Source organism: Salvelinus sp. IW2-2015, unplaced genomic scaffold, assembly GCF_002910315.2.
Source record: "Salvelinus sp. IW2-2015 unplaced genomic scaffold, ASM291031v2 Un_scaffold515, whole genome shotgun sequence".
NCBI classification, from domain to species: domain Eukaryota; kingdom Metazoa; phylum Chordata; class Actinopteri; order Salmoniformes; family Salmonidae; genus Salvelinus; species Salvelinus sp. IW2-2015.
This window is the reverse complement of record NW_019942566.1, coordinates 679464-707215: the sequence shown is the minus strand read 5'-3', so window position 1 is coordinate 707215 and position 27752 is coordinate 679464. Positions and strand designations below refer to the sequence as shown.

At 44.0% G+C, this 27752-nt stretch overlaps 2 protein-coding genes across 2 annotated transcripts in view; both read left to right on the top strand.

Annotated features, from left to right (window-relative positions):
- Positions 1-20690, top strand: part of LOC112068436 (syndetin-like) — a 95956-nt gene extending 75266 nt beyond the window's left edge. Inside the window, exons 8-10 of the mRNA XM_070438154.1 lie at positions 5172-5326; positions 11780-11876; positions 20565-20690. Coding sequence (XP_070294255.1) covers positions 5172-5326; positions 11780-11876; positions 20565-20690 — 378 coding nt within the window. The remainder of the gene's footprint in view (positions 1-5171; positions 5327-11779; positions 11877-20564) is intronic.
- Positions 188-27089, top strand: LOC112068432 (syndetin-like). The gene is made up of 7 exons (XM_024135594.2): positions 188-335; positions 5172-5326; positions 11780-11876; positions 14947-15102; positions 20565-20686; positions 24831-25020; positions 25352-27089. The coding sequence occupies exons 6-7, from the start codon at positions 24874-24876 to the stop codon at positions 25469-25471; spliced, it is 267 nt and encodes an 88-aa protein (XP_023991362.1). The 5' UTR covers positions 188-335; positions 5172-5326; positions 11780-11876; positions 14947-15102; positions 20565-20686; positions 24831-24873; the 3' UTR covers positions 25472-27089.
- The last annotated feature ends 663 nt before the right edge of the window (positions 27090-27752 follow it).

Below are 27752 nucleotides of genomic sequence, written 5' to 3'. Positions count from 1 at the left end.
CCCTCCTTTTCCTGTAGTCCACGATCATCTCCTTTGTCTTGCTCACGTTGAGGGAGATGTTGTTGTCGTGGCACCACACTGTCAGGTCTCTGACCTCCCTATAAGCTGTCTCATCGTTGTCGGTGATCACGCCTACCACTGTTGTGTCATCAGCAAACTTGGAGTTGGAGTCATGCTTGGCCACGCATTCGTGGATGAACAGGGAGTACAGTCGGAGACCGTGTTGAGGATCAGCATGACGGATGTGTTGTTACCTACTCTTACCACCCTGGGGCTGTAAGGGAAATCTGCCCTATGTTTATACAAGAGACCACAGGAAACTTCTTTGATCAGAGGTTAGTTTGTTTAATAAGGATCGCAAGCCGGATTGCAACCCGGAGTATACACTTACAGTAATTTGCAAGTAACACACTCAGTAGAAAAGATGGCGTTTTCCCTTTTTATCCCCTACTGAGGATCACCCCGCCCAGGGTGATGTTTCTTAACTTTAATACCATATAAACTCATAATTAATAGTTGCTAATACAAAGATGTTTCTGCTAGACGGAGTTAAGCTTATTGTTATTTGCAGTTAGTTTCCCAATCCTTCTTCCTCCTATTGCGATCATGTGCTAGCAGAAGTAAGACTGGAACATCGTATCAACAGGAACTGAAAGTATAGTTTCAACACACAGACATCTGACTTTTGTACAGTTGACCTCTTCATGCACTTACAAGTGTCTACCACCGATTCTTAATCTCAAGCTAAAGCATAACATGAATCATTGTACTTTTGTAATTACTGGTAGAATTGCAATGTACAGATATTATAAAATGCCTTTCAGGGCTGCACGTCAGGAATTCCAGGATCCAGTTGCAGAGGGAGGTGTTTAGTCCGAGGGTCCTTAGCTTAGTGATGAGCTTTGTGGGCACTATGGTGTTGAACGCTGAGCTGTAGTCAATGAACAGCATTTTCACATAGGTGTTCCTTTTGTCCAGGTGGGAAAGGGCAGTGTGGAGTGCGATTTGAGATTGCATCATCTGTGGATCTGTTGGGGTGATATGCGAATTGGAGTGGGTCTAGGGTTTCCGGGATGATGGTGTTGATGTGAGCCATGACCAGCACTTCATGGCTACCAACGTGAGTGTTACGGGGCGGTAGTCATTTAGGCAGGTTACCTTCGCTTTCTTGGGCACAGGGACTATGGTGGTCTGCTTGAAACATGTAGGTATAACAGACTTGATCAGGGAGAAGTTGAAAATGTCATTGAAGAAACTAGCCAGTTGGTCCACGCATGCTCTGAGTACACGTCCTAGTAATCCGTCTGGCCCCGCAGCCTTGTGAATGTTGACCTGTTTAAAGGTCTTCCTCCCATCGACTACGGAGAGCGTGATCACACAGTTGTAAAGAACAGCTGGTGCTCTCGTGCATGCCTCAGTGTTGCTTGCCTCGAAGCGAGCATAAACGGCATTTAGCCCATCTGGTAGGCTCACGTCACAGGGCAGCTCGCGGCTGGTTTTCACTTTGTAGTCCGTAATAGTTTGCAAGCCCTGCCACATCCGACGAATGTCAGAGTCGGTGTAATAGGATTACATTTTTGCCCTGTATTGACGCTTTGCCTGTTTTATGGTTCTACTGAGGGGAATGCTTGATTTCTTATAAGCGTCCGGATTAGTGTCCTGCTCCTTGAAAGTGGCAGCTCTAGCCTTTAGCTCGGGAGGATGGTGCCTGTAATCCATGGTTTCTGGTTGGGATATGTACGTTCGGTCACTGTGGGGACGATGCCGTCGATGCACTTATTTATGAAGCCTGTGACAGGTGGTGTACTCCTCAATGCTATTGGATGAATCCTGGAACATATTCTAGTCTGTGTTAACAAAACTGTAGCGTACTTTCCTCGTTACTTCCGTATTGAGCGAGTCACAAGTACTTCCTGCTTTAGTTTTTGCTTGTAAGCAGGAATCGGGAGGATAGAGTTATGGTCAGATTTTCCAAATGGAGGGAGAGCTTTGTATCCGTCTCTCTGTGTGGAGTAAAGGTGGTCTAGAGTTGATTTATTTATTTTTCTCTGGTTGCACATGACATGCTGGTGGTAAAACTTATTTAAGTTTGCCTGCATTAAAGTCCCCGGCCACTAGGAGCACCGCTTCATGATGTGCATTTTCTTGTTTGCTTATGGCCTTACTCAGCTCATTGAGTGCAGTCTTAGTGCCAGCATCGGTTTGTGGTAAATAGACTGCCACGAAAAATACAGATAAACTCTCTTGGTAGATAGTGTAGTCTACAGCTTATCATGAGCAATACCTCGAGACTTCGTTAATATTAGACATTGCGCACAAGCTGTTGTTGACAAATAGACACACACTACACCACCCCTCGTCTTGCCGGACGTAGCTGTTCTGTCCTGCCGATGCACGGAAAACCCAGCAAACTGTATATTATCCGTGTCGTCGTCCAGCCATGACTCGGTGAAACATAAGATATTGCCGTTTTTAATGTCCCGTTGGTAGGATAGTCTCGAACGGAGCTCGTCCATTTTATTCTCCAGTGATTGCACGTTGGCCAATAGAACGGATGGTGGAGGCGGGTTACCCACTCGCCGACGAAGGCACCCGATCTCCGCCCGCTGTACCTCCGTCTTCACGCGAATGAGAGGGATTTGGGCCTGGTCTCGGAGAAACAGTATATCCTTGGCGTCGATCAGAGACTCAGAGCCCTGGGCAAAAGTAGTGCACTAAATAGGATAATAGGGTGCCATTTGGAATCCAGATATAAATAGTTGTATTTCACTGCTGTAGCTCAGTGTTTGAGCTCTGTGTGGTACAGCCAACTCTCCTACCTGGCTGTTAGAGCCTTCAGTCATAGCTCGCTACTCTAGCTTTAAGTTGGACACTTGGCTAATGTCAGCGGTGTGCTATTAGCATGTAATCCACAGTGTATCTAAATAATTCCTCTCTCTACCCAGGTTTCCATCCAACCTTTTAATGCAAGTACAGTGCATTCAGAAAGTATTCAGACTTTTTCCACATTTTGTTACGTTACAGCCTTATTCTAAAATTGATTACATTTTTTCTTTCCCTCATCAATCAACACACAATACGCCATAATGACAAAGCAAAAACTGTTTTTTTTATGTTTGCTCAGAGGACCTATTCCATTTACTGAGCTGTCAGAGGATCTAACCTATATACTAAGCTAAAGAAAAAAAACTGATTTCACATTTACATTAGTATTCAGACCCTTTACTTAGTACTTTGTTAAAGCACCCGAAGCCACTCCTGCGTTGGCTTGGCTGTATGCTTAGGGTCGTTGTCCTGTTAGAAGGTAAACCTTCGCCCGAGTCTGAGGTCCTAAGCGTTCTGGAGCAGGTTTTCATCAAGAATCTCTCTGTACTTTGCTCCGTTCATCTTTCTCTCGATCCTGACTAGTCTCCCAGTCCCTGCTGCTGAAAAACATCCCCACAGCATGATGTTGCCTCCACCATGCTTCACTGTAGTGATGGTGCCAGGTTTCCTCCAGACGTGATGCTTGGCATTAATGCCAAAGAGTTAAATATTGGTTTCATCAGTCTAGAGAATCTTGTTTCTCATGGTCTGAGAGTCTTTAGGTGGCTGTCATGTGCCTTTTACTGAGGAGTGGCTTCCGTCTGTACCACAAAGGCCTGATTGGTGAAGTGCTGCAGAGATGGTTGTCTTTCTGGAAGGTTCTCCCATCTCCACAGAGGAACTCTGGAGCTCTGTCAGTGACCATCGGGTTCTTGGTCACCTCTCTGACCAAGGCCCTTTTCCCCCAATTGCTCAGTTTGTTCAGGTGGCCAGTTCTAGGAAGAGTCTCGGTGGTTCCAAACTTCTTCCATTTAAGAATGATGGAGGCCACTGTGTTCTTGGGGACCTTCAATGCTGCAGAAATATTTTGGTACCCTTCCCTAGATCTGTGTCTCGACACAATCCTGTCTCGGAGCTCTACGGACGATTCCATCAACCTCATGGCTTGGTTTTTGCTCTGACATGCACTGTCAACTGTGGGACCTTATATAGACAGGTGTGTGTGTGCTTTTCCTAATCATGTCCAATCAATTGAATTTACCACAGGTGGACTCCAAGTTGTAGAAACATCTCAAGGATGATCAATGGACACAGGATGCACCTGAGCTCAATTTCGAGTCTCATATAAAAGGGTCTGAATACTTAAAATGTAATTAAGGTATTTCTGTTTATTTTTAATACATTTGAAAAAATGTCTAAAAACCCTGTTTTCGCTCTGTCATTATGGGGTAGTGTGTGTAGATTGATATTATTTAATACATTTTAGAATAAGACTAACGTAAAAATCGAGGAGTACTTTCTGAATGCAATGTACATACAAAATACGCTAGACTCGGGTAAGCATGCAGTTTATTAGGCTGCAGATGAAGTAAGTTATGATGAACTTCACAGGGAGGTGAAAGTGCAAGGTGATTGATGCTCCTTTCCAGTAACATCGAGGGTCTTATTCTGGTGACATGATGATCGAAGCTTGGCTGCTGTTTGACAAATAAAATGAATTTAGCTCTTTTGTCCATAATAATCTCATAATGTAGGTAGCCTACCCACACTGTATCTGCGAGCGGTTGGCTAGAGCACATATACCAAGACCAGAGTGGGCACATTCTCTATATAACACAACATTTTTTGTGACAAAACCGTCAGTAGAGTTGAAAATGCAATGGAAACTCATTTTTATTCGGTACATGGGAATTTAACCGCAAAAGTAATTTTTATGTGCATTATGTCATCACACAGCCTTTTATGTGCATTATGTCCTCACACAGCCTTTTATGTGCATTATGTCATCACACACAAGCCTTTTTATGTGCATTATGTCATCACACAGCCTTTTATGTGCATTATGTCATCACACAGCCTTTTATGTGCATTATGTCATCACACAGCCTTTTATGTGCGACAAGTTTATTTGATGGAAACACATCTCCGGTGGGGAAATGTGCATATGGTTTTTATTCTTATTTTAGAATATTTGCATGAAAATCTTTCACAAAGTTGGATGGAAACCTAGCTACTGTGTCTCCCTGGTCTGTCAGCTAGATCATCTATCCTTCTGTCTCTATCGCTGTCCTTCCACAGCTAACTGGTCCCTGTCTCTGTCGGTCTGACTCTCTCGCTCTCTCTTTGTCTCTGTCCCCCTGTTATAGGAGTCTCTGGGGGAAGGCAGCTCCAGCGTGCACGGTGGTCCGGGGGAGGACAGGAAGGAGAAAGTGCCCAGCCCCCACCTCAGCCAGCTTGTGGTCCTGACAGCCAGCGAGACCCTCTACGGCCTGGCCCAGAGGGTGGTCGCCACAGAGTCACTGTAAGAGAACCCTCCAGTAACTCATTCATACCTCTCTATGGTCCTTTAGAAGGCCCCTCTTTATACTTGATACCTCTGTGTACCTGTAACGGGTGGCTGACACTGAGTCACTATACTCCTGAGGGTATTCATCATGTCTTGCAACGGAAACCGTTTATCGTGCAAGAACCAAACGGGAGCGAACAGAACGAAACTGAGAGGGACCTCCCTGAATTTATCCAATAGAAATTCCAGTTTTCGTTTCGAAATGTTTTCCTTTTAGAGTAAATGGTTTCTGTTGGGAAACGTCTTGCAACAGAATCGGCATAATGAATACATCCCTGTTTATACCTCTGTATGGTCCTTTAGAAGTCCCTAGAGGGTGGTGGCCAGAGATACTTTAGGGTCAGGGTGACCGCTTTGCTCTTTGGAGACACTTTTATTGGATGTGATTACTAATACATTTAAAGTTGGTAACGTTAAACATGTTTGTTAGTTAATTAAAGTACGTGATTCAGTGCAGCTCTGTTGGTGAAACAGTAGGTAGTGTGCTGTCTGCCACAGAACTGTGTGTGTCCCTGCCCTCCCTTTGCCTCTCCTTCTCTCTGCAGCCATGAGATCTAAAGACGACTGCTGTGGTAAGACGAGCAGTTTTCCTGATGAGTCAATAGAGGCTGTCTCACGACTGCATCCCCCGAGGGGTATTCATTGAATTAAGTGGTATGATGCAGGAGTCTCGGGAAGCTCAACGTGTCTCTGGCTGCGTTCCGAATGGCACCCTGTTCCCCAAGGGCTCTGGTCAAAAGTAGTGCACTATATAGTGAATATGGTGCCATTTGGAACGAAACTCTCTTCCTTTTCTCTAATCTTCAGGATGCTGGCGCTGCAGGGAAACGGGCTGTTAGATCACTTTTTATTCCTAAATTGAGTTAGTGGATATTTCTCTCCCCAGTTTGCATTCTGCTGTTGTTTACAGTTCAGTACCAGTCTCCCAATTTGTCTCTCCCTTTTCTCTCGTTATCCTCTCTCTTTCCTGGTGTCTCTTTCCTGGTGTCTCTTTCCTGGTCTCAGTTTTGTTATACTCACAGACAATATTTTGACAGTTTTGGAAACTTTGGAGTGTTTTCTATCCTAATCTGTAAATGATATGCATATTCTACGATCTGGACCTGAGAAATAGTCCGTTTACCTTGGGAACGTTATTTTTAAAAATGTAAAAAATCTGACCCCTAGCGTCAAGAGGTTAACAGTTTAACAATAGCCGATCCCTGACTTGGAGTGGTTTATGTGAAACTGCTTATGAATGCCCATATGCCAGCCAGGGACCCCGATTCCGAGGCACCAGCCACCACACCCGCTGCCAGATGGCCCAAATAGAAAACTAGACTGAAAAAAAAGACTGAAAAAGTTGATGAAACATTATCTTTTTAAACCTTTGAGAGCAGTTAGCAGAATGGGACACCGCTTAATTAAAGGGCCAATCAACAATTGAAACAATGAAAAAGCATTCTCCCTGCCACTATTTCGGTAGAAAGCTGACGGATGGGACTGGAGAAATTGGATTCAAGGACTGACCATCCATGATATCAAAATTATAGTTTTAAACATGTTTTGAGGCTTTACATAGTTTTTTTACGTTTACTTTGTTTACATTGGAGTAAAACAAGCTGATATTTTGGGTTCTGATGGGGAACAACAGCTGAGATCATGAGGCATTTATAAGTTATATTCTTCTAAAAATCAATGGGCACATACCATACATTTTTTCATCCAAAAATGGATGTAGCATCTGCTGATTGCCGATTTAATGGAAGTAAGAAAGGGTCCTTGGTAAGGGTGTAACGGTTCACCAAACCCACAGCTTGGTGGTTTTGTGGTTTTGGAGTCACGGTTCAGTTCAGCTTCAGTAAAGGGGGAAAATGAAATGCCAACAGTTAGCTACTGTAGTAGAAAATACAAAGTGTTGGTATTCCTGATTCCATATACACTGAGTATACAAAGCATTATGAACACCTGCTCTTTCCATGACATAGACTGACCAGGTGAATCCAGGTGAAAGCTATGATCTCTTATTAAAGTCACGGTCACCTGTTAAATCAACTCAAATCAGTGTAGATGAAAGGGAGGAGACAGGTTGAAGAAGGATTTTTAAGCCTTGAGACAATAGAGACTTGGATCGTGTATGTGTGCCGTTCAGAGGATGTATGGTAGTAGGTGCCAGGCACACCGGTTTGTGTCAAGAACTGCAACACTGCTGTTTTTTTCACGCTCAACAGTTTACCGATTGTATCAAGAATGGTCCTCCACCCAAAGGACATCCAGCCAACTTGACACAACTGTGGGAAGCATTGGAGTCAACATGGGCCGGCATCCCTGTGGAACTCTTTCCACACTTTGTAGAGTCCATGCACCGACGAATTGAGGCTGTTCTGAGGACGAAAGAGGGATGCTACTCAATATTAGTAAGGTGTTCCTAATGTTTTGTACACTCAGTTTGTCCATCCGTCTGTAGTAAGTGCAATTCCTTGACAAATTTGGCTTTAGCTTGCTTATATAGAGGGGTACTACCTGTTTGCTGAAATAGGTGCAAGAGAGCAAAGTTCGTAACGTGCTTCGAGCTCTTTTGCAAGGTGCTAAACCCCCCTATTCTACTCAACTGACAAGAATGGGCGGCTATAAATATACCTGTCGCTCTTGAAATGCATTCCAGGTGACTACCTCATGAAGCTGGTTGAGAGAATGCCAAGAGTGTGCAAAGCTGTCATCAAGGCAAAGGGTGGCTACTTTGAAGAATCTCAAATACAAAATATATTTTGATTTGTTTAATACTTTTTTGGTTACTACACGATTCCATATGTGTTATTTCATAGTTTTGATGTCTTCACTATTATTCTACAATGTAGAAGATAGTAGAAATAAAGAGAAACCCTTGAATGAGTAGTTGTGTCCAAGATGTTGACTGGTACTGTATATATTTTATGTATTAATTCGGGATCACCGTGCGGACAGAACCAAGGTTCCTGTACCGAACCGTTCAGTACCAATACGTGTACCGCTACACCCGTAGTTCTTAGGGGATAAGACGTACAGCCATCTAGCCCTGTGCATAATTGCACTGAATTTTTGTTCCCCTCAGAGCAGGGTTATTGGAGCAGTGGAAGGGGCTAGGCACCACCTAACCCATCTGTCGCAGCACCCAGACATGCTCAGCATACAATACACCATTTTTAATATAGCCATTACTGGCTGTTGGAGCCTCTAAAGGGCTTCTCTACCTGTAACACCTCATTTAGCGTTTGCTTTAATGGAATAATCAATGAGGGCCGCCCCGGGGCCCTGAGCAAAGATCAAGATTATAGGTGCGAGAGATGAGGACCGGGGAAAATGCCTTTAACCATTGTCTATTTATATAAGCATAACCCAATAAATGGCAGGGCTTCTTTCGTTTGGCCCCCGCGGCTTAGCGCCATATCTCTCCCCACGGTAAACATAAGCTTTGTGTTCACGGTGGCGGCTGGTGCATAATGAAGATTTTCAGATTCCAGAAAAACAAATGTATTTGCCAAGGCTCGTTTGTGGGGCTGTTGGTGTATTAAACGGTGGCAGGTGCCAGCTGTGTGTCTTGTGGCGTCTTGGACACTACTTGTGCTTGTTAATGTTGGATGGTTGAGTGTAATGCACTCTGTCTGTTCTTTGGTGACATTCTATTTGCTTCCCAGTCATCTACTTGACCCAACATTTGCAATTTAAGTTTAAATGTGTTTTTGTTTGTCATTGGTCAGCTAGCTGCTACTGCAACAAGCACTTGTTACTAAAGAATGTGTCCTCATTCTCATTGTCCTCACAATGTCTTTATGTAATGCGCATCTTGGAAAAGACACATTATGGACATACACGTTTAATATCTTTCTGGTCTCTATCCTCAGTAATGACATTTGAATGGTTCGTGTTGCATCACCAAAAAAAGTGCAAATGCTATTCAATGGCTAAACTATTTATATTGCCATGGCCTTGCTACATGGTCAGTCATTAAAAACAAATCTCCTGTTCAGCATTTTCTGTTGCCCTTCATGAATCTGTGGTTATTGTATGACACTCCAGGGTTCTATGCTACTCTAGTTCACTGACTGACTGGCTGGCTGGCTGGCTGGCTGGCTGGCTGGCTGGCTCTCCTGAACTCCAACCCAGTTAGCTGAACTTATTTTCTTCAATTGTGTTTATGTAAGCAAAATGTAAACAAACTGAAAATAATGGCATCGATCACGCTGACACATTTAGAAAAACGTGCCCCGGGTTTTAGACTGGATAAGCTTTTGTTTTTGTTTCTATTGATTCTAGTTTTCCTCCCTCAAACTGTTCTGCTCAATGTTTGCTATTATATAGCAGTGTTGATGAAAACCCAGTGAATGTAAAAACTCCTGAGTTTTAGGCTTGCAGGCCTGATATGGTGTTAATTTCTACCAATAAAGAAGGTGCAGTATGACCTGGCCAAAACTACCTCTCTAGCTACGTCCCACGCCATTCCACCTCCATCTGAAGTTAGGTCTGAAACTACCTCTCTAGCTACGTCCCACGCCATTCCACCTCCATCTGAAGTTAGGTCTGAAACTACCTCTCTAGCTACGTCCCACGCCATTCCACCTCCATCTGAAGTTAGGTCTGAAACTACCTCTCTAGCTACGTCCCACGCCATTCCACCTCCATCTGAAGTTAGGTCTGAAACTATCTCTCTAGCTACGTCCCACGCCATTCCCTCCATCTGAAGTTAGGTCTGAAACTACCTCTCTAGCTACGTCCCAGGCCATTCCACCTCCATCTGAAGTTAGGTCTGAAACTAACTCTCTAGCTACGTCCACCGTCATTCCACCTCCATCTGAAGTTAGGTCTGAAACTACCCTCCTAGCTACGTCCCACGCCATTCCACCTCCATCTGAAGTTAGGTCTGAAACTACCTCTCTAGCTACGTCCCACGCATTCCACCTCCATCTGAAGTTAGGACTGAACTAACTCTCTAGCTACGTCCCACGCCATTCCACCTCCATCTGAAGTTAGGACTGAAACGACCTCTCTAGCTACGTCCCACGCCATTCCACCTCCATCTGAAGTTAGGTCTGAAACTACCTCTCTAGCTACGTCCCACGCCATTCCACCTCCATCTGAAGTTAGGTCTGAAACTACCTCTCTAGCTACGTCCCACGCCATTCCACCTCCATCTGAAGTTAGGACTGAAACGACCTCTCTAGCTACTGTCCCACGCCATTCCACCTCCATCTGAAGTTAGGTCTGAAACTCCTCTCTAGCTACGTCCCACGCCATTCCACCTCCATCTGAAGTTAGACTGAAACTACCTCTCTAGCTACGTCCCACGCCATTCCACTCCATCTGAAGTTAGGACTGAAACGACCTCTCTAGCTACGTCCCACGCCATTCCACCTCCATATGAAGTTAGGTCTGAAACTACCTCTCTAGCTACGTCCCACGCCATTCCCACCTCCATCTGAAGTTAGGACTGAAACGACCTCTCTAGCTACGTCCCACGTCATTCCACCTCCTTCTGAAGTTAGGACTGAAACGACCTCTCTAGCTACGTCCCACGCCATTCCACCTCCATCTGAAGTTAGGACTGAAACGACCTCTCTAGCTACGTCCCACGCCATTCCACCTCCATCTGAAGTTAGGACTGAAACGACCTCTCTAGCTACGTCCCCCACGTCATTCCACCTCCTTCTGAAGTTAGGACTGAAACGACCTCTCTAGCTACGTCCCACGCCATTCCACCTCCATCTGAAGTTAGGACTGAAACTACCTCTCTAGCTACGTCCCACGCCATTCCACCTCCATCTGAAGTTAGGTCTGAAACTACCTCTCTAGCTACGTCCCACGCCATTCCACCTCCATCTGAAGTTAGGTCTAAATTACCTCTCTAGCTACGTCCCACGCCATTCCACCTCCATCTGAAGTTAGGTCTGAAACTACCTCTCTAGCTACGTCCCACGCCATTCCACCTCCATCTGAAGTTAGGACTGAAACGACCTCTCTAGCTACGTCCCACGCCATTCCACCTCCATCTGAAGTTAGGTCTGAAACTACCTCTCTAGCTACGTCCCACGCCATTCCACCTCCATCTGAAGTTAGGACTGAAACGACCTTCTAGCTACGTCCCACGCCATTCCACCTCCCATCTGAAGTTAGGTCTGAAATTACCTCTCTAGCTACGTCCCACGCCATTCCACCTCCATCTGAAGTTAGGTCTGAAACTACCTCGGTAACAAGCACAGAGGGATCAAGAGAAGTTTCTAAAGCTCAGGGGAGAGAGGTGGATAATGGCCAACTTTCTGTAATATCCCAATACATCCAGCCAAAGCCCCTGCTTCCCTGTCCCCTCCTACCCCTGTCCATACTCCTTTAACCCTGCCTCCATCTCTGATCCACCTAGCTAAAAGCCTGTACTGATTTTACTCTGTCTCTCTCCAGGGTGTTTCTGGCCGAGCAGTTTGAGTTCTTGCAGTCTCACCTAGACACCATGATGCCTACAGCCAAGAAGCCGTTCCTCCAGCAGTTCTACTCACAGGTCAGTCAGTCCACAACTCGATGGATGTATCTGAAATGGCATCTTATTCCCTGTAAAGTTCACTGGGCCGTTGCACAGACCGAATAGCATCCGCTTGAACTGGTACGAACCCATGAGGGCGTTCGTCTTCCATCTCTGTGAGATGTACCGAGGTGCATTCTATAGGGAATAGGATGCCATTCACACACAGCCTATATGGACTTCTGCCCTTTTCCTTACTATGCGGAGGGCAATCTTTTTCTTTGCCCATTTCTCTCTCTGATCACCCAGGATCATTCTGCAAAATCAGTTGTCTTGTTAGTTTGTGGTCCTGATATCCTCTGGCACACATGGCCTTATCAGTGAGGGTGTACATTTTATTTTATTTTATTTTATTTATTTAACCTTTATTTAACCAGGTAGGCAAATTGAGAACACGTTCTCATTTACAATTGCGACCTGGCCAAGATAAAGCAAAGCAGTTCGACACATACAACAACACATAGTTACACATGGAGTAAAACAAACATATAGTCAATAATACAGTGAAAAAAAAATAAGTCTATATACAATGTGAGCAAGTGAGGTGAGATAAGGGAGGTGAAGGCAAACAAATATATGTATAAATAAATAAAAATATAAAAGGGCCATGGAGGCGAACGTGATAACAAACACAGAAGTAAAATAAAAAAAAAACACTGGAATGGTTGGTTTGCAAGTGGAAGAAGCGCAAAGTAGGAGACAGAAATATGGGGTGCAACGGATGCAAACATTAAATAAATACATAAATACAGTAGGTAAAGAGGTATTGTTGTGGGTCAAATTTATAGTGGGCTATGTACAGGTGCAGTAATACTGAGCTGCCTCTGAGCAGCTGGTGCTTAAAGCTAGTGGGGAGATAAGTGTTGTCCAGTTCAAGAAGATTTTCGTAGTCGTTCCAGTCATTGGCAGCAAGAGACTGGGAAGGAGGGCGTCCAAGGAGAATTGGTTTTGGGGTGATAGAGAGATATACCTGCTGGAGCGCGTGCTACAGGAGGTGCTCTATGGTGACCAGCGCTGGATAAGGGGGACTTAACCTCGCAGGGTCTTGTAGAATGACCTGGAACCATGGGTTTGGCGACGAGTATGCAAGCGAGGCCAGCCAAACGAAGAGTGTACAGGTCGCAGTGGTGGGTAGTATAGTGGGGCTTTTGGTGACGAAAACGATGGCACTGTGGATAGACTGCATCCCAATTTATCTGAGTAGCGGTTTTGGGAGGCTATTTTGTAATGACAGTCACCCGAAGTCGAGGTTGGTAGGTGGTCAGTTTTCACAAGGGTATAGTTTGGGCAGCATGAGTAAAGGATGCCTTTGTTGCGAATACGGAAGCCAATTCTAGATTTGCCTTTGGATTGAGATGTTTGATGATGAGTCTGGAAGGGAGAGTTTACAAGTCCTAACCCAGACACCTAGGTAATTTGAGTTGTCCACATTATCTAAGGTCAGAGGCCGTCCAGAGTAAGTGAATGTTGGACAGGCGGGCAGGTCGCACTGGCAGCGATCAGTTTGAAGAAGCATGCATTTAGTTTTTACTTGTATTTAAGAAGCAATTGAGGCCACGGAAGGAGAGTTGTATGGCATTGAAGCTCGCCTGGAGGGTTTTTAACACAGTGTCCAAAAGAAAGGGCCCAGAGTATACAGAATAGTGTCGTCTGCGTAGAGGTGACTCAGAGAATCACCAGCAGACAAGAGCGACATCATTGATGTATACAGAGATAGAGAGTCGGTCCAGAGATTGAACCTGTGGCCACCCCCATAGAGACTGCCAGGGCCGGACACAGACCTCCGGATTGAGCACACTGAAGCTCGATCAGAGAAGTAGTTGGTCGAACCACGGCGAGGCAATCATTAGAGAAACCAGGCTGGTCGAGTCTGCCGATGAGGATGTGGTTGATTGACAGAGTCAAGAAGCCTGGCCAGGTCAATGAATAGGCTGACAGTAATTTTTTCCATATCGATGGGCGGTTAAGATATCGTTTATGACCTTGGAGCGTGGCTGGAGGTGCACCCATGACCCAGCTCCTGAAACCAGATTGCATAGCGAGAAGGTATGGTGGGATTCGAAATAGGTCGGTAATCTGTTTGTTGACTTGGCTTTCGAGACCTTAGAAAGGCAGGGTAGGATAGATATGAGTCTGTAGCTGTTAGGGTCGAAGAGTGGTCCCCCTCTTGAAGAGGGGGATAACGCAGCTGCTTCCAATCTTTGGGAATCTCAGACAAGGCACGCAAGAGAGGTTGAAGAGCTGTAAAGGGTGTGGCCACAATTTCAGCAGATTAGTTTAGAAAAAAGGGTCCAGATTATCTAGCCCGGCTGATGTAAGGGTCCAGATTTTGGCAGCTCTTTTAGAACATCACGCTGACTGTATTTGGGAGAAAGAGAAATGGGGAAAGGCTTGGGGAGTAGCAGAGGGGAGGGCAGTGCATTGTTGTCCGGGTAGGGGTAGGCAGGTGGAAAAGCATGGCCAGCCGTAGAAATCTATTGAAATTCTCATATAGTGGATTTGTCGTGGTGACGTGTTTCCTATCTTCAAGAGCGGTTGGAGCTGGAGGAGGTGTTCTTATTCCTTCCATGGACTTTACGGTTGTCCCAGAAATGGCTGTTGGCCAACCAATGGCCTTATCAGTGAGGGTGTAAATGGCTGTTGACCAGCACATGGCCCTTATCAGTGAGTGGTGGTAAAATGACTGTTGACCAACAATGGCCTTCAGTGAGGGTGTAAATGGCTGTTGAGCCACACATGGCCTTATCAGTGAGGGTGTAATGGCTGTTGACACACTGGCTTATCAGGAGGGTGTAAGGCTGTTGCCACACTGGCCTTATCAGTGAGGGTGAAAATGGCTGTTGACCACGCATGGCCTTGTCAGGAGGGTGTAAATGGCTGTTGACCACACATGGTTATCAGTGAGGGTGTAAATGGCCTTCCGGTGTCAGCTTGTTTTTTTCAATGTGTGTACCATTACAAAGTCGTGAAGGTTTCCCATTTTCTAAAGAACCTCAAAATGAGCATATCTTGTCTTGTTTATTCCATTGTCCTTGTCATTCCTCTATAGACTGTCTCCACGGCCAGTGAGCTACGTAACCCATATACTGGGTGGTGGCGGCCAAGGCTTTAGAGTACGAACAGATGCTGCTGCTGAGGCTGGAGTTAAGTGGAGCATTAGGGAGATAATGTCACACAGCACAAGTGTAGTGACGTCCTGTTGAAGGTAATGTGGCATGTGTGACTTCTGACTGTGTTTTGAATATGTTGGGTGTAATGAATTGAAATGGTCAAGGACATTGTTAGCCTGCAGGTAAGTAGGTATGTTGTGGGAGGGTTCTGTGATTCTTGTAATTGATTATTTTGTAAGGTTATGTCCGTTTAATGTCATTGCTGTAATAGTATAGTGATGGATCATGGTTCATGCAGATTTTTCTCTGTATATATTTTCTGTAATAGCCCTAAGGAGCTATAAACTCTACATATAGAATGCTGGAACATAGTGGTGGTGCCACACAGTCTGTCCATCAGTCTATGTGGAGACCTGACAAAGAGCCTGTCTCTGTTACCATGACAGATAAATATCATTATTGTCGTAACATTTATTATTATATATATATATAATATATAATATGTGTGTGGTGTGGTAATATATTATATATATATATATAGTATATATATAATATATAATGTATATAAATATAATATATTATATATATAATATATATATATATATATATATATTATATATATATAAATATATAATATAATATATAATATATAATATAACTGCTCAAAAAAATAAGGGAACACTTAAACAACACAATGTAACTCCAAGTCAATCACACTTCTGTGAAATCAAACTGTCCACTTAGGAAGCAACACTGATTGACAATAAATTTCACATGCTGTTGTGCAAATGGAATAGACAAAAGGTGGAAATTATAGGCAATTAGAAAGACACCCCAATTAAGGAGTGATTCTGCAGGTGGTGACCACAGACCACTTCTCAGTTCCTATGCTTCCTGGCTGATGTTTTGGTCACTTTTTGAATGCTGGCGTGCTTTCACTCTAGTGGTAGCATGAGACGGAGTCTACAACCACACAAGTGGCTCAGGTATGCAGCTCATCAGGATGGCACATCAATGCGAGCTGTGGCAAGAAGGTTTGCTGTGTCTGTCAGCGTAGTGTCCAGAGCATGGAGGCGCTACCAGGAGACAGGCCAGTACATCAGGAGACGTGGAGGAGGCCGTAGGAGGGCAACAACCCAGCAGCAGGACCGCTACCTCCGCTTTGTGCAAGGAGGAGCACTGCCAGAGCCCTGCAAAATGACCTCCAGCAGGCCACAAATGTGCTGAAAAATGACTTGGGTCAAGCACAAAGTAGATATCCTAACCGACTTGCCAAAACTATAGTTTGTTAACAAGAAATGTGTTGAGTGGTTGAAAAACAAGTTTTAATGACTCCAACCTAAGTGTATGTAAACTTCTGACTTCAACTGTTGCAAGCAGTATACGGCAGGTTGCCCAGTTGGACAGCTGTATATCTGTACAGAGTATTCATATTTAGGGATGTTCTCGGGTCCCACAGTAGAGTCACATTATAGTACCTCATGGGAAATAGCTTGTCACTAAACGACCCGCACAGCTCCTCTCTCTCCTTCTCCCTGTGAACATTTTAAATACACTGCAGGAAGAAAAATACCCAAAATACTTTAGGAGTGTGTTTGATTAATCACTACCTTTGATGATCTTCATCAGATGACACTCATAGGACTTCATGTTACACAATACATGTATGTTTTGTTCGAGAAAGTTCATATTTATATCCAAATTCTCAGTTTGCATTGGCGTGTTATGCTCAGTAATGTTTTGCCTCCAAAACATCCGGTGATTTTGCAGAGAGCCACATCAATTTACAGAAATACTCATAATAAACATTGATAAAAGTATTATACATGGAACTTCAGAAAAACCTCTCCGTAATGCAACCACTGTGTCAGATTTCAAAAAAACTTTATGGAAAAAGCACACCATGCTATAATCTGAGTACAGCGCTCAGAGCCCAAACAAGCTATAAAGATACCCGCCATGTTGTGGAGTCAACAGATGTCAGAATAGCATTATAAATATTCACTTACCTTTGATGATCTTCATCAGAATGCACTCCCAGGAATCCCAGTTCCACAATAAATGTTTGATTTGTTCCATAAAGTCCATCCTTTATGTCCAAATACCTCCTTTTTGTTTGCGCGTTCAGTACACAATCCAAACTCACTACGCGCGGTCAAGTCCATGCAAAAGTTCAGACGAAAAGTCATATTACAGTTCGTAGAAACATGTCAAACGAAGTATAGAATCAATCTTTAAGATGTTTTTAACAAATCTTCAATAATGTTCCAACCGGAGAATTCCTTTGTCTGTGGAAATGCGATGGAACGCAGGTCTAACTCTCACGTGAACGCGTGTGGTCAGCTCATGGCACTCTGCCAGATCCCTGACTCAGAGCCCTCATTCCCCCCTCCTTCACAGTAGAAGCATCAAACAAGGTTCTAAAGACTGTTGACATCTAGTGGAAGCCTTAGGAAGTGCAATATGATCAATATCCCACTGTATATTCGATAGGCGATGAGTTGAAAAACTACAAACCTCAGATTTCCCACTTCCTGGTTGGATTTTGTCTCAGGTTTTTGCCTGCCATATGAGTTCTGTTATACTCACAGACATCATTCGAACAGTTTTAGAAACGTCAGAGTGTTTTCTATCCAAATCTACTAATAATATGCATATATTAGCAACTGGGCCTGAGCAGCAGGCAGTTTACTCTGGGCACCTTATTCATCCAAGCTACTCAATACTGCCCCCTGCCATAAGAAGTTAAGGAAAGGTGAGCCTCTTCATCCCTTACTGTATCTATCTTCAGGCTTAAAGGTTTCTCTCAAATGAGTATCAAATGAGTATTCATGCATTACGCTTATCCCATCATGCAATTTGCATGGGGACGCGTGCCATTGCGTGGCGTGATTAACATGGAGCCCGAGCATACGGAGAGAAAGGGATCTAGTGTTGAGGAACAGATGGGTGTTTTACAGTTTTTATATTTGCGAGCCGGAAGCCAAGAAAATCCCTCAAATGCATGAGCATGTCTGCCTGAGCAGCCATAGCTTTAAATCCTGAACCGTTCCGAGCAAACCACCTCACCGGGAGTTTTCACTCAGGCTCACCTTTCTGGATCCGTGGGTCGGCTGGCTGGAAGACGGCTCTATGGAAGCATTATTAAGCCGCTCTAAGCCAATCTCATTTTGTTTAAGCCAAATAGTGAGCCGAAAAGTGTCTGCTTCACTGGCTTGATTTAAATGTGTTCGCCATATCAAGGATCGCAGTAGACCTGAGAGTAAAAAAAAAGGTGTGTGTGACATATATTTCAACAAGATATTAGGTAGGAAAGCGCTACTATTTTTATTTCAAGAGAATAAGTGTCAGGTTCAAACGTCTGCTGGTCATCCAATCTATTTCTGAGATAGACGTCGTTCAGTATGGGTTATGATTGACAGGTTATTGATACAGGGTTGTATTGTATAGGAGATGATGTTGTATCGTGTAAAATGTTGTGTTCATGAGTTTCTGTTGAATATTAGCGTCCAAAATTGGCTTATATTTGCATTCGATTGGCAATTGTTGCACAGGCACTGACATTGTCTCGTTTACCAACCAGGTTATTCAAATGTGATGGCACAACATTTTTGTTTGAGAAGACATTCATTCATTACTTTCAAGCAGTCAACATAATGAGGGAGAAAACATATTTTTAGGTTTATGACATGTCATTTTATTTATTCTTGGGAATTATGCCACTCAGATGCAATACCTTAGTGTGCACAACCTCTCTCCTGTGCTCTGCATTTTGCTGTGTTTGGTTTAGGTGCACAGCGAATCAGTCACCCAAATTGAGAAGGCATCTGGCACGGTGAAGTGAATGAGGAAAATGTTTTGAAAGATTGCTGGCCTTTTTCTGACTTCCTGGTCTGTACGTTTGACTCGACAACAAACAAGGTGTAAGAACACTGTGATGTATGTAGGTTTTGGCGTGTGGAGAACATCAGAGCGATCCATCTTTGTCTAAAAAACATCTTGTCTCTTTTTGGGGTGAAATGAAAGAAAAGAGGAAAGGGCCTGACCAGCTAAATCAACAAGTCCTGAATGTCTCCGCTGCTCATGTTGGAATGGATCGTGGCCGACAGCCATCCTGTATGGCAAGAGTTGCTGGGACATCTGTGGGGCAGGGGGAGAATGTGAGGGCTGAAAGGTTACATGGATGTCTGCTCTGCTGTGTTAATGTCGACCAACGTTATTCACCAGCTCTGCAGTAGAATCTGTTGAGCTGGTCCTTAGCTCATCCACACACAAAAGACATTTCAGCCACACCCATTGGTGACAGGTGTATAAAATCGAGCACACAACCATGCAATCTCCATAGACAAACATTGGCAGTAGAATGGCCTTACTGAAGAGCTCAGTGACTTTCAGCATGGCACCGTCATAGGATGCCACCTTTCCAACAAGTCAGTTCAAATTTTTGCCTTCTAGAGCTGCCCTGGTCAAGTGCTGTTATTGTGAAGTGGAAACGTCTAGGAGCAACAACGGCTCAGCTGTGAAGTGGTAGGCCACACAAGCTCACAGAACGAGAGTGCTGAAGTGCGTAGTGCGTAAGAATCGTCTGTCCTCGGTTGCAACACTCACTTCCGAGTTCCAAAACTGCCTCTGGAAAAACAACGTCAGCACAAGAACTGTTCGTTGGGAGCTTCATGAAATGGGTTTCCATGGCCGAGCAGCCACACATAAGCCTAAGTTCACCAGGCGCAATGCCAAGCGTCGGCTGGAGTGATGTAAAGCTCGCCGGCATTGGACTCTGGAGCAGTGGAAACGTGCTCTCTGGAGTGATGAATCACGCTTCAACATCTGGCAGTCGGACGGACGATTCTGGGTTTGGTGGATGACAGGAGAATGCTACCTGCCTGAAAGCATAGTGCCAACTGTAAAGTTTGGTGGAGGAGGAATAATGGTCTGAGGCTTTTTTTCATGGTTTGGGCTAGGCCCCTTAGTTCCAGTGAAGCGAAATCTTATCACTACAGCATAGTGATAAGCATTCTAGACGATTCTGTGCTTCCAACTTTGTGGCAACAGTTTGGGGAAGGCCCTTTCCTGTTTCAGCATGACAATGCCCCCGTGCACAAAGTGAGGTCCATACAGAAATTGCTTGTTGAGACAGGTGTGGAAGAACTTGATTGGCCTGCAGAGTCCTGACCTCAACCCCATCGATCACCTTTGGGATGAATTAGAACGCTGACTGCGAGCCAGGCCTAATCGCACAACATCAGTGCCCACCCTCACTAATGCTCTTGTGGCTGAATGGAAGCAAGTCCCAGCAGCAATGTTCCAACATCTAGTGGAAAGCCTTCCCAAAAGAGTGGAGGCTGTTATAGCACCAAAGGGGAGACCAACTCAATATTAATTCTCAGGATTTTGGAATGAGATGTCGTGTACCTCTGCTAAAACAATTTTTATAGCTAACATGACCCTTTGGGGATTTTGAGAAGTCTTGAAACCTCCAATAATTTCTTTGTAAAATATGTATGACTGGATTAAAAACATGACTAAAAAAACTAACCTATGTTATTTTGTTCCTCAGGAGTTTGAAGAGTTTAACAAGAGGCTGGGTGATGTGTCCAGACACGTCCGGGTCCCTCTGCCTGTGTCTAATGTCCTGTGGGAACACTGCATCCGTCTGGCCAACAGGACTCTGGTGGAAGGGTAAATTGTTTACTTGCATATGCAAAATACTTCGACGGATTTTGTAGTTAAAAATATGAATGTTTCTGCAGATATCATTGGAGAGGTGAGTAGGCTTCAGAAGATAGAGAAACAACTCCTACCTGCTTACTTTGAATTACAAAATACTTTTATTGGTTTCTATATGTTTTTCAGCAGATATATTTCAGCATTCATTGAGGGGCTGAGTGGTGCCTTATCGTTCATTGAGGGGCTGAGTGGTGCCTTATCGTTCATTGAGGGGCTGAGTGGTGCCTTATCGTTCATTGAGGGGCTGAGTGGTGCCTTGTCGTTCATTGAGGGGCTGAGTGGTGCCTTATCGTTCAATGAGAGGCTGAGTGGTGCCTTATCGTTCTTGAGGGGCTGTAGGTGGTGCCTTACGTTCATCTGACTGGTGGGGCCTTGACGTCAAGGCTGAGTGGCTGCACTTCGTTCATGACGCTTCAGACGTTATATGAGGGGTGAGTGGTGCCTTATCGGTTCATTGAGACGGTGAGTGGTGCTCCTATCGTTCATTGAGGGGCTGAGTGGTGCCTTATCGGTTCATTGAGGGGCTGAGTGGTTGCCTTTCGTTCATTGAGGGGCTGAGTTGGTGCCTTTCGTTCATTGAGGGGCTGAGTGGTGCCTTATCGTTCAGATTGAGAGAGGCGTGGGTCTGACCGCCAGTGGGTGCCTAGCTATCGTAAATCCTGATTGACCCGGGGTGAGTCGGGCCTTTATCGTTCATTGATTGGCGGGTGAGTTGGCTGACATCTTATCGTTCATTGATGGGTCTGGTATTTGGCTTGCATGATGTTCGTGTATCGAACGGTTCATTGAGAGGCTGAGTGGTGCCTTATCGTTCATTGAGGGGCTGAGTGGTGCCTTATCGTTCATTGAGGGGCTGAGTGGTGCCTTATCGTTCATATTATTCCAGTAAAATTGTCAGTATGGCCCTCTGTATCCATATATAGTTTATGTGATAGTGTATTTTAAAAGTAAGAATTTTATTATACTTTTTTATTTTATTGTAATGTTTTTATGAGCAGCAAAAAGCTGCTGACTAGTTGTAATGCCAGCAAATATCTTATGATAAGCACGGCAGGAAAAAGAAAATGTGTGAACACAAACCTATTGCTCATTCAATGATGGTTTATAGTGATAGTTCATCACTCAGGGATATGCTAAATGCACCTGTGGATTTACTGCCGGTGGATTGGAGAGGTGTGGAAATTTTAGCTGCCTCGTTCATCTCTTATTTTGACGTCTTTTGCCTTTTTGTTTGATGGTCCTGTTCTCTCCTCTTGGGGTATACTCGTAAATATGAGCCCTGTTCGCGTGTCATATGCCAAATACCTCAGGTGAGTTATTAAATATGGCCGGCTTGGAGCCCCTGTCCTCTCCCGCAGTAAGGCACGACCACGAGCTGCTTCAAGCCTGACCTCTTTTCTTTACTTCCCCTCCTCTTTTTCTTCTCTGTCTTTGAACATCCTCTTGTTGGAACATCTGCTTGTCATAAATAAACACAAATCTAAATGTTAGAGTGCCGCAAAGAAACACGCAGATTGCCTACTAGATAAGCTAGGAACGCTGAAGTCTCCAGTGCTTTTCTCCAGCTTTCTCTCATTCTCCTGAGACAACTCTTCTTCAGTCCTGTCATCCCTTCCATATGGTAGCAACTAGCTAACTCTTTGTGCCTCCTTCTCCCCAACACTCCTTCCCAGGACTGTTATATGTTCTGTTATAGAGACCCCACAGGGAACGTGTCTGACACAAGGCTGGCCTGAGTCCCCTCTAAACACTTGACACATTCTAAATGGCTCCCATAACAACTATCTCTCTTGCTAGTCAGTCAAAGGTTTGGGGCCTGAAAGGGACTGATGCATTTTTCCTCAAATCAGCACTTGTACCCTCTTTCTCTGTCCAATGCATTATTTATGGTGTGTGTGCGTGGCCTGCATGTGTGCAAGCATGTGTGAAGTAGGAGTACTGGTAGGCAGGGTTTTATACGGCCAGGTGAGACATCCTCTTTAGGCCAGAGAGACATGGCATTAATGGGGGCGATGTGGGGAAATAAAAAGCTTTCATATAACGCCTCTGACCATCTTGTGATGAAGTGGGAAAAAGACGAGGGACAAGCACAACATATCTGAGAGTGTTACATAGTGGGGGGCTAGTAGGGAACTGGGTAGTGTGCTTTTTGCATCCAGGTTGATTGTGCTGAGCTGGACTGTAAGGCCAATTCTGATCTTTTTGACAGTAACTAAAGACCAATTAGTGGGGGAAAAAGATTAGAATTGGGCTGCATGTGTAAACACAGCCTACGTTTGGAAGTTTAGAGTTGAGAAGGTTAGGGTTAGTTAGGGTTTGATGTTCTAAATCCAGGGTTAGGGTTAGTTAGGGTTTGATGTTCTAAATCCAGGGTTAGGGTTAGTTAGGGTTTGATGTTCTACATCAGGGTTAGGGTGTAGTTAGGGTTTGATTGTTCTAGAATGCCAGGGTTAGGGTTAGTTAGGGTGTTGATGTTCTAAATCCAGGTTAGGGTTTAGTTAGGGTTTGATGTTTCTAAATCCAGGGTTAGGGATAGTTAGGGTTTGATGTTCTAAATCCAGGGATTGGGTTAGTTAGGGTTTGATGTTCTAAAAAATCCAGGGTTAGGGTTAGTTAGGGTTTGTGTTTTAATCGCAGGTTAGGTTAGTTGGGTTTGTGTTCTAAAATCCAGGGTTAAGCGGTTAGTGTAGGGTTTGATGTTTCTAAAATCCAGGGTTAGGATTGTTTAGGGTTTGATGTTCTAAATCAGGATTAGGGTTAGTTAGGGGTTTGATGTTCTAATCCGGGTTAGGTTAGTTAGGGTTTGATGTTCTAAATCCGGGTTAGGGTTAGTTGGGCTTTGATGTTCAAATCCAGGTTAGGGTTAGTTAGGGTTTGATGTTCTAAATCCAGGGTTAGATTAGTTGGGGTTTTGATGTGTCTAAGCCAATCGCAGGGTTAGGGTAGTTTAGGGTTTTAGATGTTCTGAACATGCAGGGGTTAGGGTTTAGTTAGGGTTTGCAATGTTCTTCGAGGTAGAATAGTTGGTTTAGCGTCACAGGGTTAGGGTTAGTGTAAGGGTTTGATGTTCTTAGAATCCAGGGTTAGGGTTAGTTAGGGTTTGATGTTCTAAATCCAGGGTTAGGGTTAGTTAGGGTTTGATGTTCTAAATCCAGGGTTAGGGTTTTGAAAAGGAATCACAGTACAGGAAAGCCAGGGTTAGGGTAAAGATGGGAAAAGATGCCCAATGGTGTACAACTAACATGTAATGAACTGTACAGGGTCCTCTTCATTCTCTGCTTGACACTTCATGTTAGACATGGCCTGTGTATCAGTATTTGACCTGTGTAGCTCCTTCACACTTCATCATAGACATGGCCTGTGTATCAGTATTTGACCTGTGTAGCTCCTTCACACATCATCATAGACATGGCCTGTGTATCAGTATTTGACCTGTGGAGCTCTTTCACAAGTGTCTGCCTCTCAGCTCTCAGTCTTTCCCTCTCAGCTGCCATCCCAGACTGGGTTTAGTCTCTGGGATTCCCCTCCCTGTTTATCCCCAAGTTCCTGGATGACTGTGTGTGCATCCCAAATGGCACCCTATTCCTTTAGTAGTGCACTACTTTGGGCCCTGGTCAAAAGCAGTGCAGTATAATGGGAATAGGATGCCATTTTGGGAGGCAGCCTGAGAGTCACGCTACTGTGTGTTCCGCTACACACACATCCACTCTCAAATCCAGACCCCCACACACTGCGAAGATAACGTTGGACAGGTATATGAATATAAAAATGTTACTTGTTGACCTTTTTTGGGACTAAAACTGAGAACCCTTGAACTGTCTGGGACAAAAGATGCTTTGAGGAAAACTGTCTGAGCAGAATTAAAATTGAACCCTTAAGGCTTATTTGCTCTCTGTCGATGTCAGATTTTCTGTTTGACATTTTTGTTCTTCGTTCATGTGCCTTGGGCACTAAGAATACAAAATCCCATGTTTTTAGATCGTTGCTCTGGATTCTGAACTTCTGTCAACAAAAACGAAACAAATTCTGAACTACTGTCTGGCAGAAATAATACAAAAGTCAACAAAGTCAACTTGTCTCCTGTTCTGTCCTGTAGCTATGGTAACGTGAAGAAGTGCAGTAACGAAGGGCGGGCCCTGATGCAGCTGGACTTCCAGCAGTTCCTGATGAAGCTTGAGAAGCTGACGGACATGAGGCCCATCCCTGACAAGGACTTTGTGGAGACCTACATCAAGGCCTACTACCTGACTGAGAATGACATGGAGCAGTTCATTAAGAACCACAGGGTGAGGAACAGTATAATGATCATTATTCACTCAGTCTGTTCAATGTGCTAATGGGATTTCTACTGGGATAGCTCATCCTGTTTACCAGCAATGTGTAGCACAAATCTCATGATGTGCTTGCCTATGGCATCACTGGTATCCAAAACGTGTGCAGTGAAAACTTAATAGTTAACCACAGTTAAATTAGCCAGTTGTTATAATAGGCAGACACTTTCTCCTCAGTCATGTGAAGCAAGCTGTGAGGTAAAACTAAATGCTGTCTGGGACTAAATGCTGTCTGAGAATAAATGCTGTCTGTCCATAATGTGTGTCTGTCTGTCTGTCCCACCAGGAGTACTCCATGAAGCAGCTGGCCAACCTGGTAAACGTGTGTCTGGGCTCTCACATCAACAAGAAGGCCAGGCAGAAACTCCTGGCGGCTATCGACGACATCGACAGACCAAAGAGATAGACAAACAGACGTGGTTATTGTATTTAAGGTGGCTCCTAAACCTGAGGCTGTTTTAGAATGCCCTAGGGTTGTGCAATCCCAGTAACTTTCTCCAAATACCCAGGGGTTTCAGAAATCCTCTGGACGATTGCCGATATAACTTTATTAGTCCTGATTTTCGGAATCTTCCTAATGGATTTCTGGAAAACCTGGGAATTTTTCAAACGTTACTAGAATTTTATAACCCTAGAATGCTCATATACCTACCAGGAACAGAAAAGAAGCAATGAAAAAAGAGCTTCTGCTAACAAATACACTCATACAGGAATGTTAGTTATTTGACACTTAGTCAGAACATATATGCTACTCTTGTGTCCCTCATTTTGATGTCCTATATGCTTACAGTTCCGCTGGGTTTTCTAGGTTTCCACGGAGATACTCCGTTTTCCTGTTCATCGTGAATACAGTATACATGTATATGAGGAAGGAATCTTGTTTTTACGATAAACGACTTGAAATGCTGAATGATACTCCATGACGTGTGAATCGACTGGCAGACAGTTATCTTTTTCTCCTACTGTATGTCTATAGCATAATGTAGTTCTTTCTGCCCGTCTGTAAACCGCTCAGGAGCTACGTCGGCCCTGGGGAAAAACTGAATCATTTAATATTTTCTTTTTGACTTGTATGACTATTAAGCGACTGAAATAGCGCTGAGTTGAGAAAACGTTCCATTTTCCATTGAAATCCAGGAAAAGTTCATTTTTCCTGGTATCACATGTATGCAGAAACACAGTTTGTGAAAAAGCATGGGATGTTTGATGAAATACTTTCCTTTAGGGTTACGCCTATGGAGACATCCAGTCTCTAGTGCCCTTCAAGTATCCATTAATGAGGATGACGGCACTATGTTTGTTCTGTTGTTCCAGTAGTGTAGGGTGAACGCACCACAGACGCTGATCTAGGGTCAGTTTTGCATTTCCACCAGTAATGGTAAAGGTTCGGATTGGGGGGAGGGGAAGCTGATCCTAGAGCTGTACCTAAGGGAACCTCGGAGCTTGTTCGTCCAGGACTATAACTACCTGTACTTTGTTACGTCCATAAATGATTTATCCTGATCTAATGTTGATTCTGAACATATTGAATGGTTAGTTATAGATGATGCACTAGGTCTAACGTGGGTTTAGATGATATCTTGCACGTCCTGCACTCGTTTCTTTCCAAGTCATATATGTAAAAGGGTTTTTATTGTCCAAACAAACAACGTCCATCATTGTCACTGCATCTGTAAAAATATACGTTTTTGATATCGCAACTGATTCCATTATGTTTTCATGCATAACTATCCCAAAATAATGCTGTAAATGTAATGTGTAAAATGTCGTTTTTATTTATTGTCAATTTGGATTCAGGACGATTTCTATATGATAAGTACTATAAGTGTTCTATCATCCGTTTGCTGGCGGTACCCTGTATCTTGTTGTCAACTGTAAAAGAATATTTAAAAAGACACAATTAGACTACATATTATTCAACTCCAGTGGCACTATTGTGAAAATAAATCGTTAAATGTTGGCGCTGTAGACTAAAGTAAGATGATTATACAGTAACACAATAAACACACTAACATTTAAACACAGCCTTGCTCACTCTGTCTGACTTCTCCTTGTGCTGCAGACGGATGGACGGATGGATGGATGGATGGATGGATGGATGGATGGACGGACGGACGGATGGATGGACGATAGATGGATGGATGGACGGACGGACGGACGGACGGATGGATGGATGGATGGATGGATGGATGGATGGATGGATGGACGATAGATGGATGGATGGACGGATGGATGGATGGATGGATACAGTGCTGTGAAAATAAGTATTTGCCCCCTTTCTGAGTTGATCTGTTTTTGCATATTTTTGACCCTGAATGTTATCAGATCTTAAACCTAATATTAGATAAAGGAAATCTGAGTGAACAACTAACCCATAAAATATATACGTATTTTATTTATTTAATAAACCACGTTATGCAACACCCAATGCCCCTGTGTGAAAAATAATAAAAGTAATTGCCCCCTTACACTCAATAGCTGGTTTTGCCACCTTTAGCTGCAATGATCATTGGGCTCCTGAGTGGCGCAGCGGTCTAAGGCACTGCATCTCAGTGCTAGAGACACCCTGGTTCGAATCCAGGCTATATCACAACAGGCTGTGATTGGGAGTCCCATAGGGCAGTGCACAATTGGCCCAGAGTTGTCCAGGTTTGGCCGGTGTAGGCCGTCATTGTAAATAAGAATTT

Excerpts from the sequence above, each read along its gene's own strand:
- LOC112068432 (XM_024135594.2), top strand. The coding sequence starts at position 24,874 with ATGCAGCTGGACTTCCAGCAGTTCCTGATGAAGCTTGAGAAGCTGACG. Across the intron at positions 25,021-25,351 it reads AGTTCATTAAGAACCACAGG|GAGTACTCCATGAAGCAGCT; the intron begins GTGAGGAACAGT and ends CTGTCCCACCAG.